Raw genomic sequence first — 20696 nt, 5'->3', positions numbered from 1 at the left:
AGGGCTGTGCGGTCAGAGGGAACGGGCGTCTGCACTTTCTCAGCAAAGTTCTTAGCGGGAGTTAAGGACCTGAGGCCGTGCCCGCGGGGAGGGGCGACAAGGACGCCACAGGGCGCCCTTTAGATGCAGCCGGCTCCCAGAACCCCCGCTGGCGGGGAGGGGGTGGGGTGGGGCGGGGGGCGGTCGCAGGGACCCTGCTGAGGGGAGAAGCCCCATCTCTGTGAGGGCACGGGGCACCTCCGCGGCCTCCTCCAGCGGGCCTGCCCGGCCCCACGCGGGCCCGAGTGCGGGCCTGAGCCCGCAGCCACACCCTTGCTGCTGCGGTGGGCAGTGGTCTGGAGCCTCCCCTCCAGCCTCATCTCCTCCCGACGTTCATTCAAAAGACCCCGGCACAGTGTCTCCTGCCCAGGGCCGGCCCGGCCCCCGACGCTGACCCAGGCCCCGCAGACCTGGGACAGAAGCCCCAGTGGTCCGAGGCCCTGCCTGTCCCCAAGTCTCTGCCTTGTGGGAACAGCTCACAGAGGGGAGCCCCAGACCCGATTCACTCGAACACGAGGCCCCGAGGGACCCGGTGGAGGCCCACGGCCACACCCGGCTTTCCAGCCCCAACCTCAGGATGTGCCCCTGAGGCCTGACTTGCGCTCAGACCCGCCCTGCCTGCCGGGTGGGACCTGAGCATCCAGGGCTTTGCTCGGGGCAGCGAACCCCACAGGCCTTGTGAGGACCTCCCTGACACGGCCCATCCAAGTTCTCAGACGGAGGACGCAGGGGCAGGAAGGGGGTGGCTTTTCCTCAGAAAATTCCTGAGGACCACAGCCGCCACCTCTCTGTGCAATTCCTGGGGGAGACGGGATCCCAGTCGGGGCTTTCCGGACGCTGCCACCAAGCCCCAGGCCTCCCGGCCTCACATCCCCCGCATCAAGGCGGGACTCTTGGCCAGGAGATCGCAGCCCGCCCCAGCCCTTAGCGTCCTCTGTACGCCTCAGGAGGAAGAGCCCGGACATGGGTGACCGCTGGCCATGGAGCCCGCTCCGTGCCCGCCTGGCCCGTGCAGCCCCACTGCTGTCCCCCTGGCCCCGGCAGGATGGCGCAGGCCCACCTGCACCACTGCAGCCTGTGTGTGAGGACTTTTCCTCTGAAAAAGAATCTCAGAGAAGACGGCCCCAGAACTGCGTTGCTGTCCTCTGCCTCCCAGCCTGCGGGGGGCCAGCCTGGGGATCCCAGGGCGGGCCCGTGCCCCTCAGGGGGGTCTGAGAGGGACTGAGTGCCCTCGGGGGCTTTTGGAGATTTAGCTCCAAACAGCCACCACGCCTGGGGCAGGAGGGGGTGGCCTGGAGGAGGCCCACAGCCCCCCCCCAAATCATTTCTCTTGAAAGGCCCCTCTGTGGGTTCTAAGCGTCCTTCCAGCCTGGAGCCAGGGCACATCACCCAGAAACAAGACAATGGCACTAGCAATCTTGGGTGTGGGCTGGCCAGCCCAGAGGGGCCTCTGTCCGGCCACTGGGCCGAGGCGCACGCGGTGACGGTGTGATGGAGCAGAGCAGCCCAGGGACAGACCGATCTGGCCCCGGGCAGAGGGGTCCCACAGCAGGAGGCGGCTGGCAGCCTGCGCGCAGGGGCCAGCTAGTGACCAGCTTCCGCCTGTCCCTGTCACCGCCAGCCTGGGGCCCACCCACCCGTGTGCTCTGGTGCCCGAAGCCCACTCCCCCGCCCCAGGGCACCCACAAGAAAGCTGGGGGCCACGTACGTACCGTGGTGGTCTTTATCCGCCCGCCGGGCTGCGTGCACGTCCAGCCTGACCGGTTGATTAACAAGTCACAGCCTTCTCCCTCCAGACAGGGAGACATGTCACACCACTGCTTTGTTCTGATAATCCGTGCTGCGGAGAGAGGAGAGAGCCGTGAGCATGGGCCCAGCGCCACGGCAGGACCCGGGGCATGACTCCCAGCACCGGGCGACATCGGGCGCAAAGGCCCGGCGGGCGGCGCCGGCGGTCAGCCGGGGTGGCCGGGCTGGGCCGCTGCCTTCTCCCTGGCCTCCCAGGCTATTGCTCGCTGCCCAAGTCCAGCTCTGCTGTGGGCCACTCGGTAAGCAGTGACCAAGGGCGTGGGGGACAGTTTCAAGGAGCAGACACGGCCCCTTCCTGGAGCAGACAAGGTGGTCTCATCTCTGCTGGCTCTGTGCTCATGGTGGGTTTCAGAGCAGGGCCGCCCGGCTGCCCCAGGAACGCCTCCAAGATGAAAGACGACAGCAGGCCCACTCCAGCCACCACCTCTGGGGAGCCCTCCTAGGGCCCGCAGGTGTCGGGCCGGCTGCATTTACCAGCATGGCCCCCTCGGGCCTCTCTCCCGCGTCTGCTCATCACTCCTGCAGAAGTCCCCACGGAGGTCCTGCCGTCCCCAGGGCATCTTTTGGTGACAGTAAAAGATGGCCCCCAAACCTCATCGAGCACCAGCAAATACAAGCCTTAAACCCATGAAGAAGCTACAGGGTTGAAACCGCTTCTCCAACCTGCCGATCCCCGGGAATCCTACGTGCTCGGCCCAGAGACGGTCGGGAAAAGCTAGAGAAAGGAGGAAGGGTTTCTCAGGATCAGCCAGGATGGACGGGGTGGGAAGCTCCCGTGCGGCTGAAAAACGTCTGAATCTGTGCTCCCCTCTGTCCCCTGGGCTGTGCCCAGGGACATGCTGTCAGTGCCCGGCGCCCGGCTCAGAGACGTCCATCACCAGGGAGGTCCGGGACCCAGCCCCGGTCGTGCCGCCACGGAGCCTGGCCACGCACGTCCGCACACATGCACGCACACAGATGGGAAAGCAGAGGTCACACGGATGCACACACGAAACACCCACCTGCACCCGCACAGGCTCCACGTGTGAACAGCACGCCGTGCCCACGGGCACACACACAGATGCGCACACACGTGCGAGTGAATGCACGTTCACAGGCACACACGCCACCACACACACATGCGGGGCCCCTTATGGGCTGGCAGGCAGATGGATGTGTCTGCAGAAGGAACAGACACACTGATTGGCGGACCACGGCCGGGGCGGTCAGCCCTGCTGAGGGCACGGCGGCGGTGCCGGTCACATGACGCCCTTTGTTGGCCACGGGAGCTGGACTCACCTGGCCGCAGCCCGCTTCCTGCGGGAGGCGGTCGGAGGCGCAGGGCAGGGCCCCCACATCCCAGGAACAGAGGGCCTTTCATGCCACACATCACAACCTCATCTCCTCCAGCCCCTGACGTCAGGGAGGCTCTCGGCCGGGAAGGGCGACCCCAGGGCTACCGGTGCGGACAGAGCATGAGGGGTGGGGGCTGACGGCGGGGGACAGCGACCTGGCCTGTTCCTGAGTCATGACCTCCGGGCCCTCAGCCCATGCAGGCCAGGGGCGTGGGTCACACAATGGCTACGCGCCCAGTGCCTGCTCCCAGGCCTGAAGGAGAGCAGGTTTGTTCAGACTGGGCCCCGGGGCCTCACGTGGCCGAGCTCTGCCAACCTAGAGCCTCTGACCAGGCTCTGCAGTCCCGGGACTCAGCCCGGCCCCGCCTCGGAGTGACCCCCACCATCCCCCTCCCCCTCCCCCACGCGCATGCACCTGCACACATGTATCCACCATGTGCGCGTGCGGACATTGGCCCGCAAGTCACCGTCCTCTCTGGCGGCCAGTGCCTGGGGCCTCGGGATGAGGAGGCTGCCTCCTTTCTCAGACTCTCCCACTGCGAGGATGTTCAGGCTCAGAGGTTCGCTCCTGGCCACCTCGTCCCCAGAATGAAGCCCCTGCCAGTAGGAAACAACAGAACCGCAAACCTCTAGGGACCCGGGGAGGCCTAGGCTGAACTTTCAAGCAGGGAGGGGCTAGTGTGTGGGAGAGGAGCGCAGGGGAGGGCCTCCCCTGACCGCTTCAGGGCCTCCCACGGCCGATGCTGCTGCTCTCCGCGTGCCATCCCCGTGTCAGGCTCGGGCCAGACCCCAATGCCTTGCTTTGGGTCTCCAGAGGGTGCCGAGAAGTGAGCCTGTGTCCCCACCACACGGACACCTGACCCATAACAGGAATGAGGTGGCAATGCTCCAGGCCACCTCAGAAACGCCCTCCGCTCAGCCGCAGGCCCCCAGCGCACTGTGAGCAGCTCAGCTGGGTGCGGCGGGACGTGTCTGCGCTGGCCTGGGGCCCGAGCACTGCGGACGCAGGCTCAGCCTGGGCTCCCTCACCCGCGGTGCTCCAGGTGGGCAGGGCGCCGAGGACACTGGTGGGGGGAGATGCCTGTGGGCCTGGAGGGGGCGGGCCAGCCTGGCACTGAGTCCGCGCAAGGCAGATGCCCAACACGGAGGAGATGCCAGAACACGCAAACGAACGAGCTACACGTCCAAACCCACTGGCTGCTTGCTCAGGGGTCCCAGTGGCCCCATGGCCACCAAGTCAGAACCCAAACTCTCCTGTCTGTCCGCCAATCCCACAAAAACACGTCCACACTTCCTGTGCTGGAGCCTGGATGCAGCCTGACCCCAGGATGTTCTGCCCTGAGCCTGGTCACCCTTCCCCTGCATCAAGCCCCCTGCCCGCCCTCTCCCCTGCCCCTGAGCCCACCGGCCCCGCTCCAGGCCCAGCGGGTCCCCTCCCAGAGGCCATGCTCCGGAGTCGGGTACCAGCGGGGCCGCCCTTGAAGCCCGCCCTTCCCACCAGCCACTCCGCCCTGGGTGACGCCCTGCCCGGGACCTGAGGCCACGCCCGCAGCACCGAGATGCTGGGAGCTCTCCTGGGGCCAGTGCCGGGGGTGGGGGGCTCCTCCTGCTCCCCCGAGTTCACGGAGCCCTCTGGTCACGGCTCTGCTTGGAGCAGAGCCCTCAGCAGAGCTCCCCCCACAGCTGGGAATTTCTAGCAGGAGCTGCAGTCCAGGAGGGCGCTCTCATCCTAGGAAAAGCAGAGCGCTCAGCCTGCCGGAAGCCCTCAGCGGCCCGCCCCTGCGGTCGCCCCCCTGAAGATCAGCCCCCGGGGATTAGAGGACTCGGGGGCTAAATTCACGCAGATCCCCAGCTGGGGGAGGGATGGGCCTTTGGTTGAGTTTCACCCCAAAAAGCTGATGGCGCTTCATGCCTGGAACTTCACAGGAGTCTGCAAAACAGCCTGGAGTCGGCCTCAAGGAGCAGACGCCAGCAGCACCTTCTTGGGGAGGCCCGTGGCACTCGGCTGCTGCCTATTTTCTGCTAACATCCCCCGAGCGCCTGCCCTCTCCAGGCCCCCGGAGGGCCCCCGCTGGCTCAGCCCCAGAGCTCGAGTGGCCGCCGCCCTGGAATTTGCTGCATCGGTGAACAGACTATCCATGCGAGGCCAGGGAAATGCGGGGGGGCCGGGGCCGATGGCACAGGCTGTCGGGCCCCAGGGAACCCGGGTCCACCTTGTTCAAAGGGGGCACTTAGCTTTGTAACTTCTCCCCAGGGGCTGTGCACTCCCGTTCTACTCCTCTCAGCCTCCCAGTGGGGGTCTTGGGGAGGTGGTGGAGGTGAGGCGGGAAGCCCCATGATAAAGACCAGCAGGACCCCCAGGCAGGGCCACTACTTTCCCGCCAGCACCGTCCAGTTCCCTGGCCCGGTGGCGTTATCTCGTTTTTTGCTTCTGTAAAACGGCTTGCTGCTAGGAAAGCAGAACTTACCCCTAAGATTCTATTGGTTCCCTGAGCTCACTCCTGATTCATCTATTTGTAACACCTCATTTGCATAAAGCTCACTCCTGACTGGTCCATTTCTAAAAAGCTCATTCTTGATTAGTCAACCTTTTTATACCTTATTTGCATACGATGTTGCAAAGTGCAGACTGGCAGCCTATAAAAGCCTGTGTAAACCTACAGACGGGGCCCAGAGCTTGGAGTGTTAACTCCTCTGGGCCCACTGGTGTAATAAACCTGAGTTCTCCAACTCTCCGAGTGCTGCTTGGTCTCTCGCCTGGATCCAGGCTGCTGTCACAACTGAGCTGTAACACTGAGCTGTAACACAGTTTGCTGCAACAGAGGGTCTGAGTGGACCCCAGTTCAGTCAGCTCAGCAGAGCCACAGGGAGCCTCCTAGGGCCAAGCACCTCTGTGCTCGGCTGCTGACCCCGTGTGACAGTGCTGGGCAGGGTGGCTGTGTGTTTGTGTCTATGTGTGTGCACGCTGTGTATGTTGTGTGCACACGTGTACATGTGTGGTGCAGACACACTGGGTGGTGTCTGACATCTTATTCCAGGAACTGAACTGCTGCTGTGGGGAACCTGCCGCCAGCTACACCCGCCCCCTCCGTGGCCAGGACACACGTGGTGCTGGGACCCTCCTCTTTGTTCACAGTGCAAACAAGCTTTGAAGACAGGGAATCTCAGAAAAGTGCCCCCACCAGACTCCCTCGCCCACCCCCCCAAACCTAAGGAACCAGATGACCTTGAAGACACCTGGCGTCTGCTGGATGGCACTGTCCCTCGGACAGCGACTGCTGACAAGCCTGCTGTCTGCTGGCCTGAGTCCAGACAGATGGACGGGGACCCGCGGTGCTAATTTGCCCGGGGATCCTGGAGCCTGGGCTGCTCCGCTCAACGCCTGCGCCCTTGGCTGCTCATAAGTTGCACGGTTCCCTCTGGGATAAACTGTGTCTTCATTTCCATTAACACATGAATCTGCTTACTTTACTCAACGGCTTGGAAAAATGAATCATCCAGAACAAAACCAGTGGGATTCCAGAAATCTCCGGCCACGTTCTCAGACACGGTCGTAAATGGACCTCATCCATTTACAGCCGGGATGGGGAGGCCATGCTCTCAGCAGCATCTGACCTAGAAGTGTGCGTCCCCTTGACTGTCCTAGACCGTGGGGGGGACAGGGGGCCAGGCCACATCCAGACATGGGGACAGGGGAGGCTGACGTTAAAAATGAGCATATAAGATGCTAATTATATACACAAACATGCACCCCCCACGGGAGTCAAATGTAACCAAGGGTTCCAGAAGAATCTAACACGTGAAGAGCAGGCACGGGCCCCGAGGACGTGACTGAGAAGCTACTGCTGCTGGAAACGTTCTGAGGATCCTAGGAGGGCCCCTGGCTCCCACCTTTCTGCTCCTCAGGGTGGCACATCTAGGCTCCTCCTGGGAGCAGTTACCAGCTGGGGCAGGAAGGCCCCCGGGGCTGGGAGGTCAGAGGGCACCCTGGGGAGCCCCCCGAGCTACCCTTCGAGGACCTGCCCTGCAACGGCCACTCAGGGCAGCCTGGCCCTGGGGACGGAGGAGTCAGATCAGCAGGGCTCTGGAAGACAGTGCAGCAAAGGCGTAAGGACAGGTAACCAACGGCGAGAACCCAGCTGGCCTGGGGACGCCGGCAGCTGTGTGGCACACCTGGGCCTCCCTCGCAGCTCCGGTCTCCAGCCACCTGGGAAGCACAACCAACCAGAGCGTCTGCTGGGACAGCGCACGTTCCCAGGAGACACCGCTTTGGCCCCACGTAGCCAGAAGCCGCTTCTGTACTCCCTGAAACTCCCGTTTGAAACGTCGGGGCTCAAACACCACTGGACCTCCCGGGACTCACGTGCTCCTTCACTGCCTCGCTGACTATTGATCGTTACTTACGAGGAATCAGCCCTGGCTTCACATCCCACGTGGGGGCGCGGGAGCTCGAGAGGCGAGGAGACTGGCCGAGGCCACACAGCCGGGAAGGGGGACGTGGGGACTTGAGCCCGGGCAGCCCCGCGCGCTCTGATCCCACGTGGCCGCGGGCGGGACCCGGCCCCCAGGGGCAGTGGGAGGACGGGCAGGCACAGCTGGCCGGCAGGAGAGACCCGGACTGCCCGGGAGAGGGCCGGGGTGGCGTCCGGGAGCCCGAGCCCACGCCCGCGCTGCTGCCCGCAGCCGGGCCCCTGGCTGAGGCGCCTGCCCTCCCTGTGCCTCAGGTTTCTCCTCTGCTGATGGGATGACAGAGACCGCGAGGTGGGGCCGGCGCCAGGACTGGCGGACGTGGGAGCAAATCAGAACAACCCAGCTGAGTGAAGCCCCCGCCCCCGACTGTTCATTCTCCCATGGTTATTATGGGCTGGAACGGCGCTAGGACGCTGCGTTGTGGCGAAGCGCCGGCTGTCACCCAGCGCCAGGCCGCTGCCCGCGCGAGGCCGGCCCTGCGGTGGAGGTGGGTTGGGCCGTGTCCTGTGACTGTACCCTGAACGCTGGCGGCCAGGCAGGGACAGGACAGCCAGAGAGACGACCAGGGTCAGGGCCATCGAGGGGACGAGGCGGTGACCCTCCCCCTGGGGCAGATCCCACCCCTGACATTGTTAAACAGCCTGTGTAGCTGGCGTCTGCTCGGTCCCCTTCCACCCCTGGCTCTGCTGGGCGTCTCGGCCGTATCCGCTTTCCAGCTTAGCTCTTCTGTAAACACGCCTTCCCTTCTTTTGAATTATTTTCTCGAGACATATTTCTGGGAGAGGGATGACCCAGCGACCAAAGGGCTGAGTGTCTCCGTGTGCGTGGACGCGCCCCACCAGGCTGCCCGTGGGATGGGGCAGACCCTGCCTGCGGCCCCTCAGGCGTCCTCCGGCATCCGTCCCCTGGCGTCTGTCCCCGGGGAGCCGGCACCGAGGCACACGCTGCAGGTGGCTGTGTGAGCATCTGTGGGAGGAGCGTCAGAGGGCGGCTCTCCGGTGGCCTTGGGCCTGAGTAAGTATCCCCCACAAACACCCATCCTGTGGCCGTGAAGCCAGCGAGCGCCCGGGTCTGAGAGCTGCACAGAGACACGGCGGCTCCCACCCTCCCTGGAGAGCCTGCTCGGTGGTCCCAGCTGTGACCACGGGAGGGGTGGGGGTCACAGGAGACTCCACGAGGCCTAGGTGCGTGCTGCCCCTCCCACCCCAACGGCACCAGGGCTGCGCGGCCTCAGTGGTGGCAACTGCCCGAGGCCCTCCCTGTCCCCAGCAGGTGCCCCGGGAGCATGTGGAGGGTAGATGTTGGACGGGGGTCCGAGGGTGCCATTGCAGGGGACCCGGCAGCATCCCAGCCCCCGCGGCTCCTGAGGCCTGGCTGCCGGCACAGGGACGCTCGGCCTGGGACGCACTGGGTCTGTGGTCAGCGGTCAGTGACAGACAGCTGCTTCCCACTCTGGCCTGCCTGGGACGGCGTTCGTCCTGGACACCAGCAACCCCACAAGGCCTCCTCACATACACGCAGATTGCACACACGCACACACACACCACCAGGGGCTTCTAAGCGCCCACGCGTCCTGCCTGGTTCCGACAATTCCAAGGCGCCGCGGGTCCGCCCGTCTGCGTTGTCAGGGTGAGCTGTGCCGACGCGCACCCCGGCTTACAGGGTTAGTTTCACTCCTCGACCCCCCGGCGCCAGGCTGCGCTGACACCTCTTTTAAGAACTGAGTAAATAATGCTGCCCCAGGGGCCCCCCAGGGTGCGTCGGGTCTGTGCCTGGACCTGGTCCCGGTCGGCGCTGATCGCCGCTGACAGCCGGGAGGGGGCGCCGTGACTGCCGTGCGACCTTGAGTCACAACAGCCCCGGCCGCACACCTGGTTCCAGCGTGTTCTGTGGGCCCGGCTCCCAGACGTCCCAGCAGGGGAGGGGGTGGGGCATGGGGTCCACTGACTGTGGACACGCTGGGGCAGTTTTCCTGGGTCCAAGTGGAAAAGGTGAGTGGGGACACAGGACGAGCACAGAGCATCCTGGGCAGGGACACGAGCCGACACAGCCACTCCTGGCCGTTGACCTAAGTCCTCACTGGACAGCGTCCCTGGTCCGGTGACAGTTTCAAAGCTCGCTGCGCTGCCGCACACGGGGGTGCACTGAAGGTGTCCGCGTGGGTGCGGGGGCGGGAGCAGGCCGCCATGATCACACAGGTGAGCGTCGGGCCAGGAGGAGTGCCGGGAATGAGGAGCGTTCCAGAATCTTCTCTGACCATCACGCTTCTCTGCTCCTGGTCCGGAGTGGGTGCCCTTGTCATCGCTTCCATCACCCTCGCTGTTCCCAGGGTCCCGGGATCAGACACGCAGCACCGCATGTGCGGGTCACGCACCCACCTGCCCTCGCTGGTTTTGCCCCACCACCGCCCCAAGACGGCACGACGGTAATCCCAAAACGCCAACGGGAAGAGATACATTAGCACTGGGTCTCACAGACCCCCTTCCATTCCGTCCTCACGGGGCCAGGGCAGGAACCTCCCAGCTGACCGACATGGAGGGCTCTGACAGGCAGCCCCTCCCTCACCTGGAGCCTGACCTCTGTGGGCCAGGGGTGGCCTCTGTGCCCATCCTGGTTGGGAGCAGCCTGCCTCCTCTCCGAGGGGCTGCACCCGGGGTCTGGCTCCAGGCTCCTGAGCTGCTCTGGTCTCCTCGGTTCTCTGAGATGGACAGACCTCAGTGAGCCAGCCCAGGACACGAAACATCCTGATTCACAGGCAAGGACTGCTGGCAGCTTTCTGGGGTCTTCTCAGATACCTTGACACTGCAGGGCCTCGTCCAGCGGCCCAAGTCCTCCCTCGCCCGGCGGCCCCACGTCAGATACGGGGAGTTCTGGCCCTGGGTGAATCCAGCAGGGAAGCCTGGGATGGGACTGGGCACAGCTCAGTCACCAGGACCCCTGAGCTCAGGTGGCCGGTCAGCCTCTATTTTCCGGGCCCAGAGGGCCAGGGTCACTCGCTCAGGCTGAGCCCCACGCCGTGGAGCACACCCAGCTGGAGAACGCGGGCCTCCCCTCAGGATCTCGGGGCCAGGGCTCAAAGTAAGTCAGTCTGAGAACACACTGCTCCACGGAAAGCACCGGGCCTGGTTGTCCACAGGGCAGTGGGGCTCAGAGGAGGCCTGGGGCCAGCTAGGAGGGCTTCCTGGAAGAAGCGAGCTTTGAAGGATGAGTTGGCTACATGGAGAGGGCAGAGACGGTGCAGTGTAGAGGCAGGGGGCGTGATGGACACAGGAGGATGAGGGGTGGCCATGTGGTCACTACCGTGAGCCCAGGCCATTGTGGAGGGGCCAGGGGGAGTTGCATTGCATCCAGGGAGCCACAGAGAGGCCGGGGAGTGGAGGCTGCCCTGGGGGTGGGGGCAACATGCTGGATGTGGCCTAGAAAGCCATGTCCTCTGGGCCATGCAGGGATGTCTGTGGCCCGGAGTCCACCGGGCAGTCACGGCCCCCAGGGCCTCGCTGCCGCCCGCCTGACTTGCAGGCAGCGCCTTCTGGAATGTGGACCCCATACAAGGCAGGTGGTCCGCGGGGTTCCAGCCTGTGCAGTTGCCCCTGCTCAAGGGTCCTGGCTGCCAGGTGTATCACCAGCACAGGAGAGGTGCTGGGGGGAGGGCCCCAAGCACGACCCCTGCTGGGACCCCAGCCTCTTGTCAGAGAGCCAGGCCTTCGTCTGGGCAGCCTCCCGAGGGCAAAAGAAGGGTTTTTGCTCAAGGCTGTGAGCCCACGTCTCTTGGAGGAGCCTGGACAGCAGTGGGCGGAGGTGCCTGGAGGGAAACTCTCCCAGTGCTCAGACCACCTCCCTGATGGGCAGCAGCTAGCAGACAGCTTGCCGGGCAGAGCATCAGGGAGGCGCATGGGAGGCAGGGAGGGACGCGGGCTGCGTACGGTTACCACCCCCAGACCCGCCCTTCCCGAAGGACATGGTGGCCCTCAGCCAGCTGGAAGCAGCCTGGGCCCCTGGGGAGTCCTGGGGTGGGAAGGGGGCTGGCCGTCTACAGGGGGGACCTGGGCTCCGAAATCGGGAGCCAGTGAGTTAAGTCAGCTCAGACCTGGGGGCCCGGAGCACCCACCAGACTAAACCCCACTGAGCGAGCAGCACTCAGGGCTTCGCGGCCCCATCGAGTCTCCACGGGCACTTGCCTCTGTTTCCTTTAAACTCATCAGGAGCAGGGGGTCCCTGCTGCACCCTGGCCCTGGGTTCCAGGAACGAGCCGGACCGTTTGTGGGTGGCCTGAACCCCGAGACCCTGGGAGGGGGGCAGGTGGGGCTGGCAGCCCCCACTCCCACCCCGGCTCGGGGCCCTCCTCCTGCCGCGTGGCCCACCCGGGGGAAGGCGGCGGGGGGGAGGCTGGGCCCCCACGCGGCCCCGGACCCCGGGCCTCCGCCCCGGGCCAGGCTGGTGCCCCGCACACGCCGCCCAGGGATCCGGGCGGGAGAGGCGTGCTCTCCTCCTGGCCACTCGGCTGAATCCTTTAATCACTCTGAGAAGAAAAATCTTCAGAACCCAGATTACGTTTTACAATTAGGCAAAATTTTCTTTCTACAACTTCTCGACAGCATAATTCAGTGAGGACAGTCTCGATAATTATTTTTCCTTTAAACAGTACAGTAGAAGGTATTAATTTTCAAGATGGTTCTCTGATTAGCGTGATCCATTAGCTGCCGGCGAAGGGCCCCCCGGCGCCGGAGGCCGGAGAGGCCGTGCGCCGTGATTGGCGCCCGGTCCCACGCCAGTGGAGAACACTCCAGATTTGGGCAATCAAATTAGATTGAGAGAGAAAAACCACAGTTGTCACAAGCTACCTGTTTCATTATTTCATTAGGATTAAGAAATGTAAGTAGAGAGGGAAAAAACACTCCGTTTTTCTTGGGCAAATTCCCATAAATTGGCAGAGCTACTGAAGAGGAGAGGCAAGGGAGGCAGCCGGCGGTTCACTTCAACGTGCGCTGAGGGAGCGCCTCCCCTCTGGTTCCGAGAGGCGGCTGGGCTCCTCCGGGGGGCAGTCCCCAGGGCGCGGGCAGCGGGGCGGAGCCCTGTCCTCACACGTGGGGACACCTCACAGCCCTTCGCTCAGAGCTGGGACGTGCCTGGGTTTAGAGAGGCCGTCTGGGGCAGCCGGGCGCCCCTGGGGATGGGCACCGTGCTGCGGGTCAGTCCCCCAGGAGGCGGGGAGGCCGACGGGCTGGGCTCGTGGTCCTGCCTGTGCGGGGAGACAGTGGCCGTGGCAGAGACACTGAGGCTGAAAACACTGGCTGCCCGCTAGGACTCAGCCCTACTATCTCTCACAGAAAGTTTCCCCTGAGGCCTATGAAATGTTTAGAACATCATCCTCTGTCCATTCATTTCTCCTTCTGTTCATCTATCCATCCATCCGTGCTACCTATATATTCCCTTAACCACCCATCCATCCATCTGTCCATCCATCCATCCATCCATCCATTCCCCCAGACCTTTGGTGTGTGGAGCACCATGAAACCCTGAACTTGCCTTCCTTCCTCCAATGACCAGAGATGCCCATTGGCCTCAGACAGGGCCATGCCCACTAGGAAGGGCCAATGAGCCCACTGTTCGGGGAGCCCTCCCTCCTCAGCCCCCGGAACAAGCTTCAGAAGGAGGAGGGAGGGGGAGGCTGAGGTTGAGAGCCCCACCTTGCATCCCCTCTGACCCCCATGGCACGTGCAGCCAACGTGCAGTCAACACAAGGCAGCCTGGACTTCCCGCCTCTCCCCTCCCCCGCGCCTCTCCTGCGCTCCACCAGGAAGGTCGGCAGGTGGAGATGCGGGGGCCAGGGACAGCCCGTGGGCTCCAAAGCCTGCGTCCCTGGCTCTTTCTGACCGGCCTGGAGTGGACCTGTAAACATGCAGCCTGTGACCATCTCCCGAGCAGTCAATGGTGGGGCAGACGGGTGGGGGGGGGGGTTGGGGGTTGCCATTGTAAACTGGGAGCCATTCAGTTTCCACGGAACTAGAGGTCCCGGCGGCTCTCGGAGGGCTGACCCCAGACCGACCTCCGTTCCCGCAGCTCTGCTCCCAGTCCTCCCTGACGTGGCACCTGCTAGTCGGCCTCCGACAGCCCCCGAGGCCCCGGCCCCGCACCCCTGTGGAGGAGAGGCTGTGAGGCCTGTGGAAAGGGCCCCGTCGGGAGATGCTGGCCCGGGGGAGGCTCGCGCCTCCCCGGGACGAACGTGGACGCATCACTCCGGCCGCCTCCACTGTCGCACGGCCTGCCCCCCGAGTCTGTCTTCACGGGCATTTCCTCTTATAAGGACGCCGGTCACTGGATCGGAGCCCACCTTGACGACCTCGTCTTAACCCGATTGCATCTCATTTCCACCTGCGGCCCCCTTTGCAGGTGCGTCTCCACGGGAAGCTTCTCGCCTGGGTCGTAAACTTACAGAGCTCGATTTAAGGAACGGGAGGGCAGCCTCTCCTGATGGGCTGTTTATTTGCTTGACGTTTCATCCCCTCGTGTTCTGAGACTCTCCAAAATGGGGCAAACTTGGTCTGGACATTTGGATGCGGTTTCCTTGGTTACCGCTCTGATCTGCAGTCCCCGAGCTCCCCTGTCACTCTGAGCTCGGGTTCAGCCCGGGCACGGGGCCTTGCCCAGTACTGCTGATTTTCTTCGCTGGAAACTGCAGGGAACTGCCAACCATCTGAGCAGAGCTGCTGAATCAGAAAGAAAGGGCCCCAGAGAGTTAAACCCCCACGGAACCAAGACCCTTGGTTCACGGGCTGGGGTCTTCTGGAAGCCCTGAGGGGCACACTGGAACGCACCCGGTGCCCCACCCTGGGATGCCCAGCACCTCCGACCTTGGCGGGTGGGGCGGACGCAGTCCAGGCGCCTGCGGGGCTGCCTAGATGCAGCACGGTGGGTCCGGGGTTTCTGGCTTCTCCCCCGCGGGGCCGTGCCTCCCGCCAGGTAGGGGCCCCGTGCGCGAGCGCCCTGCACACAAGGGGTCTCCATGAAGGAGACCTGCCCTGGGGTCTCGCAGCAGTTTGGGAAAGCCGCCAGCCAAGCTCTGTCCCCCGGCACCCTGTGCTCTCTGTCCTTGGGGGCTGCCCTGCCCCACTGAGCTCGGGCCTCCTTGCCACCTCAGGGAGCCACGGCTGGAAGAGGATCAAGTGCCCAGCAGGGCAGGAGTGCGGCCCCGTGTGGCAGGAGGCTGGAAGCGAAGCCTTCTCCGCCTCCCCCAAGGCAGCTCTGCGCACACTCAGCGCTGGGGCGCCACCTCCAGCCCCGGGATCCTGGGCCTGGGCCCTGCGGGAGGTGCGGGCTCTGTGCTATCGGACGGCGGGTGTGGCTGTGAGCAGCAGTCGTGAGAGGGGCTCTCGGGATGGCGGTGCTGCTGCGTGGATACGCGTCCCCGCCACGTGTGCGTGGTCCTGGCACCCTCGCTGCCCTCCACCCCAGAGCCCCGGCACGCCCATCTCCAGAACCGCACTCCCGAGGCCAGCACCGGGCCGCCGTGGGGTGACAGTTTATGCGGGGCGTGTTCCTGTCCCGGGTGGGTGTGTGGTGAGGAGCCAGCCCCGCGGCAGGCAGCAGGACAGTGAAACCGGCCCCTCCGTCAGCAGCCCTGCCGAAGCTTGGGACGTGACATTGTTCTGTGTGGCCTGATTGCACAGGACACAGCTTTCTGTCCAGGACACGGGATGAAGTCCAGCACAAATGTGTCCCAGTATGGATTTGGTGACACTGACCTAAAGGCAAGGATGCTCAGAAGTACCTTCCAGGCAGGCGTCCCTTCCCGGGGACGAGCCAAGCTTCCTGTGGGCCACGGAGCCCTGGCCCGGGGCCTTGCCCTGGGGTCTCTGGTGACCAAAGCTGTCAGCGGTGACCAGGCCGGCCCAGGCTGTGCTGGGGCTCCAGGCACTCCGTCCAAGTGCACCGGCTCCAAGGCCGCAGAGGCTGGTCCCACAGCACCCCACCTTCCAAAGAAGACACCGGCTTCAAGTCCTCACCTGGCCTTCAGGTCAGCGGCCTGGGGTGGAGGGACAAGGCCTGGGGCTCAGGTTCACCCATCAGCCCCAGTGGTGACCAGTGCACATGGCCCCGGCCGCAGTGTCCACACCAGTAAATCAAGACTGGGACGGATGGTGGCTCTAGTCACACCAGCTGTGGACTTGGAATCAGGGCCCAGCGTCCCTCCCGGTGTGGGGTCCACTCACCCCCAGGGCAGCAATGGAAGCACCTGGCCTCCGGTAGAGGTGGGGAGAGCAGCAGAGCTTGGGGGCCCCTGGAGCATCACCTGAGCCCCAGAGAGAACCCGGGACAGTGAGAGCTCGGTCAGCACATCAGAAAGGGTGACGGCGGGAGAGGCAGCTCCCTCCTTCCAAAGACACTGGGTTAGAGAACTTACCCTCCCGCTCACCCTCCCCGGGGTCCTGGTCCTCCCTGGACCCCGCTCACCCCTCCCCGGGCCCCTGGTCCTCCCTGGACCCCCGCTCACCCCTCCCCGGGCCCCTGATCCTCCTTGGACCCTCGCTCACCCTCCCCGGGCCCCTGATCCTCCCTGGACCCCCGCTCCCACCCTCCCCATGCCCCTGGCCCTCCCTGGACCCCCGCTCACCCCTCCCCGGGCCCCTGGTCCTCCCTGGACCCTCGCTCACCCTCCCCGGGCCCCTGGTCCTCCCTGGACCCCCGCTCCCACCCTCCCCATGCCCCTGGCCCTCCCTGGACCCTCGCTCACCCTCCCCGGGCTCCTGGTCCTCCCTGGACCCCCGCTCCCACCCTCCCCATGCCCCTGGTCCTCCTTGGACCCCTGCTCCCACCCTTGAACCCCAGGCTCCAGGTCCTCCCATCCCTTTGCTGTGCACCGTCTCTGGCAGATGGTGATTAAGGCCCTGGATGCAGCGTCTAATTGCATTAAAACGGATCAGCCCCAATGCTGATATCTAAATGAGCGCAGTTTGCAAACCATGCCATTCAGTCAATAAAGCCACAATGGCCTCTGTGGGACCGGGATTGTGTTCCAAGGAAGGACACATCGGGAGGTCACTGACTGTGTCAAAGACAGGGGAGCAAGTCCTGGGGTCCAGGAGCACATAGGCCTGAAAGCCGCCCTCATCCCGGGGGAGTGCAGTGGGCAGGGCGGGCCGTCCCGGCTGGGGCAGGAGGGACCACAGACGCGTGAGTGACCACCGTGAGAGGTACAGTTGTGCCTCATCCTGGGGGTGGTCAGAGCAGCTGGGCTGGTGTCCCAGGAAGTGAGAGCAGAGGAACCCATGACCCCATATCCAGGCTGAGAGGCTGAGAGCTGTGTCCCCACGCTGTCCTGGAGCATCAAGATGAGAGGCTCACGCCCTCTCCACGCCCCCCTCCCCGGTACCCACAGAGCGTCTGCTGTAACCATCAGTCCCAGATCGAGGCAGGAAGACGCGTCCCCAAACCACCTGCGGGCTGGCCAGACAGGTACGCGGAAGTGGGCGCACAGCCGGTGAAGAATTCCAAACAGCGATCACCAGAGCCTGCAGTAACTCTGACCCTCAGTGACCCTATCCTCCATGCCCCCTCCCCACTGTCACACACAAGCAGGCTTCAGGGAGGCAGTGCACCTCCAGGGCTTGTGAAGCCTTCCTAGCCGGGCAGTGCTGGGCCCCTGGTCCTCCCGGTGTCCAGTTTCAGAGGGAAGCCTGTTGCAGAAGCAGGGGGCCCCCAGCTGCATCCCAGCTCATTAACCCGATTATCCTTGTTCAGAAACAGGCAGAGCCACCAGGACGGTCCGGGTGGGCAGCCGCGGCAGGAGGCCGGTGCAGAGAGGAGCAGACGGAAAACCAAGCCAGAGAGCAGAGGCGCAGGGGTGGGGACCACGGGGAGCCCTGCGCAGAGTGCCCTCGGAGCTTCGAACGGACGCGGCTCACGTGAAAGGAGGGTGGACCTCGGGGACGGGGAAGCAGGGAGACAGCAGAGGAGCGCCCAGAAGTTAGAAGCAGGAGTGACAGAAGGGACGCGGCGTGCACGGCCACCAGCGCCCAGGCTACGAGTCAGAAACACCGGTGCCTGGGTGTCGCCGTTCTGCCCCCACGGAGAGCAGCCGTTCCGGCGGGAAGAGCACAGGCAGCTGGGGGGGTGTGATCCGAGGTCACGTGGGCCACGTCCCCCAGGAACACGGGAGTGTCCATTCCTCGTCCTGCCCGAGGGCCACACACCTAGTGGTAACCCACCGATGCCCCCAAACGCGGAAGTTCCAAAGAAAGTTTTAGAAGACTCCGGGGCGGGGCGGGGAGATGGGGCACAGTGTGTGCCAGGCTGCCGCCATCGGGACGCACAGCCGCCCCCGGCCGGAGAGGCCAGGTGAATGTGGGCCACGTCTTGGAAGCCCTGAAAGGAGGTGACCTTGAGCTGCTGTTCTGTAACAGCCAAGACAGCACAGGACACGAACCGTGCTGGCAGGAAACGTGTGCCCGACCTTCAGCATGTCTCCCACCCGTGGGGTTTTGTTCCCGGATGCGCACGAGGAAGACGAGCGCTTTCTGTGGGAAGGAAGGGGGTGTTTCCATCTTCTTTCGCTGCATTTTCCTCTCCTGTCCAAATTACCTGCCAGAAACAGTATTTAGCACTAGTCTTAAAGATACATGTTAAGTAAGCTGCTCTTTTCCGATCCTCCCCCCAAAAAGGGAGGCGACCACGTTAGGCACCGATGCGGGCAGCGGAGGTCCCCACAACCAGCCCTCCCAGAGCCCATCGGTCACAGCCTGACGACCAGGAGCTAAAACACAAGCAAAGAAGGAGGAGAGTTAGCCGTCGAAGTCCGGGACGGGGAATTTCACGGGAGGGAGTCTTTGCGTTGGCCAGGACTGGCAGACACGTGGCAGTAATGGCTGCCGCTTATTACTTCTGGTCCTTGAAGCAGGCGCTCTGCCCATCTCACAGATGAGAAAACAGATTCTTCCTCAAAGACACGCAGTTGCCAAGTGCAAGACTCAAGGCTGGAACCCTAGTAACTGGACCCACGCCCCGGGCTCACTCCCCAGTCACTGGACAGGGTCTGGGTCTTGAAAAGAGGCACCACCCCTCTTCCTGCTGAGCTGGCCCTGGGGGTGCAGCCGGACAGGATCTGGGGCTGAGTCCCTGGTGAGGCTCCCTCACACCGGGAGACAGCTGTTTTGGGGGAAGGCCACCGTCCTGCCTGCGCGTCCAGGGTGCTGTGCGTCTCAGGGGCTCTGGGGGAGCCGGGGGATTCCCTGACAAGCCTGTCTGATGGTAGGGGCACATACTGCAGGTTGACCACATGGATTCCTCTTGAAAACGGCTCTGTCCAGGCCGGGGTGCCAGCCGGGCACACCAAGGCCTCAGTGCTCCCGGCTCGGTCGGGCTGAGCATTCTGACTCCCGGGCAAGAGCGGAGCCTACCTCGGGACACTCGCCCGGCGGCCCCTCCCCACCCAGCGGAGGGCTTCTGTGCTCCCAGCGGGGCGCCCTGGAGTCATGCGGAGGAAGGCGGCCTCCCCGAGGATGCACTGGGTAGTCAGGGCTTCTCGTTTGGGAGAAGGCTCTGGCCCCACAGTGACGGCTGGACGGAGGGAAGTAGTTGCCGGTCAGGACCTGGTGAGCTTCCTCCGGCTCAGCCTGTGCCCGGGGGCGCCCGGCCGGCGAGCACCTGACCTCGGCTGCGTAACAGAGGCCACGGCTCTCCCACGCTTGGCATCAACACGAATACCAAGGGCGTGACTTAAGAAGTGTGTCCGAGCAGCGCGTCCTGGTCCTCCCGGGCCCACGGTGTCCCTGAACGTGGAAGAGCGCCGGCGTTTCCTACTGCACGTCCCCGGCTCCTAATTCACGGGTCACGAGCAGTGACAGGGTGACTGAACGAGGTTTCATCCAAGCAGGTGAGTCAGTGCTGAGAATCCCCGGCCTTGGAAAGTGTGATTCCCGCCGCACGTAGTGTGGGTGACTCATCGCCCTCGTCCCACCCGGGAGGTGGCTCCCCACCGGCAGGGCCGGGACAGAACGCCTCCACCCCGCGTGGTCCGCACCCTGATGAGCCGGTAAGTCCGCAGGGCCGTTACCCCGGGGCGCCGGGAGCGGCTCTGTGCCGCGGGGAGCGGTGCCCTCGGCCTCGCTCTGCCCAGGCCGCTCGCCCGCCGGCCCCTGAAGGCCGCAGCTGGCCCCAGGCTCGCTCCTGGGTCTGAGCTGCCAGCCGGCCACTGGCTTGGCCCCTGAAAGGTCGACAGAGCTCACGTGGGCGGGTGTATCGGGGGCACACTCGACGGAGCCTTCCTGCAGCAAGTGCTCCGTTAACCAGCGCTCCGAACACCCCCGTGCGCCAAACCGTCACGACCTCTGCCGGGCAGGAATGCCGTCCACAGAGGAGCTGTAAGAATGCTGTATTTACTTGCCACGAAAGCCACAATTAAGGACGGCCATCCTGAGACCGCGCAGGCCGATCAGCAGCCCATTACAGCACTGGGGGTTGGGGGGCACGTGCGTAGCCAGAGCCGCCTGCTCTGGGAGGCTTTAGACCCAAGGCCAGAGTCGAGGTGTCTGGCTCCTGAAGGCCGTGCTTCATCTGCCTGTGGTTCCCACGGGCTGGGACGGCCGACCGACCGGGGACGGCTGCCTGGTGGACGAGGGGCCAGGGCCGTGTTTTCTCCATTCCTGACTATCTGAACGGAGAGGCCAGCTCAGGCTGGAAGCAGCCTGACCTTGGGGGTCTGGAGATTTGGGTTGAAGACCTGAGCTTCGTGATATCCTGTTACCCAGCTACCAGTGAGCATGGACCCTTCTTGTGCAAAGTCTAGGAGAGACAGGGCTGGGGGAGGCGGCCGAGGGCAGGGGCTTCACCTGACACGGAGCAGGTGCTCTCAGTTGATGCCGCGGCCCACAGTGCCCGGTTCTGGACCATTTAAACCAACCTTATTCAGAAAGAAAGGTCATGGTGCTAACTCGCTCCCGGGAGGGAGGCTGAAAGGATGCTTTCTGGTTGGTTCCTCTCCAAGGAGCCAGCCCCGTGGAGCCTTGGGAGCCCCTGCCGGCCGGGGGCAGGTCGGTGAGGCTCACTCTG

The 20696-nt window shown here is 64.3% G+C and overlaps 1 protein-coding gene across 2 annotated transcripts in view; it reads right to left on the bottom strand.

The window, feature by feature from the left end:
• Positions 1–20696, bottom strand: part of LOC123616957 (chemokine-like protein TAFA-5) — a 169489-nt gene that overhangs the window by 20090 nt on the left and 128703 nt on the right. For both annotated transcript variants that reach the window (XM_074375780.1, XM_074375781.1), the window contains exon 3: positions 1752–1879. In XM_074375780.1, the coding sequence (XP_074231881.1) occupies positions 1752–1879 (128 nt within the window). The remainder of the gene's footprint in view (positions 1–1751; positions 1880–20696) is intronic.

The sequence above is a fragment of the Camelus bactrianus genome, chromosome 12, assembly GCF_048773025.1.
Source record: "Camelus bactrianus isolate YW-2024 breed Bactrian camel chromosome 12, ASM4877302v1, whole genome shotgun sequence".
NCBI classification, from domain to species: domain Eukaryota; kingdom Metazoa; phylum Chordata; class Mammalia; order Artiodactyla; family Camelidae; genus Camelus; species Camelus bactrianus.
This window is presented reverse-complemented; position numbering and strand designations above follow the sequence as displayed.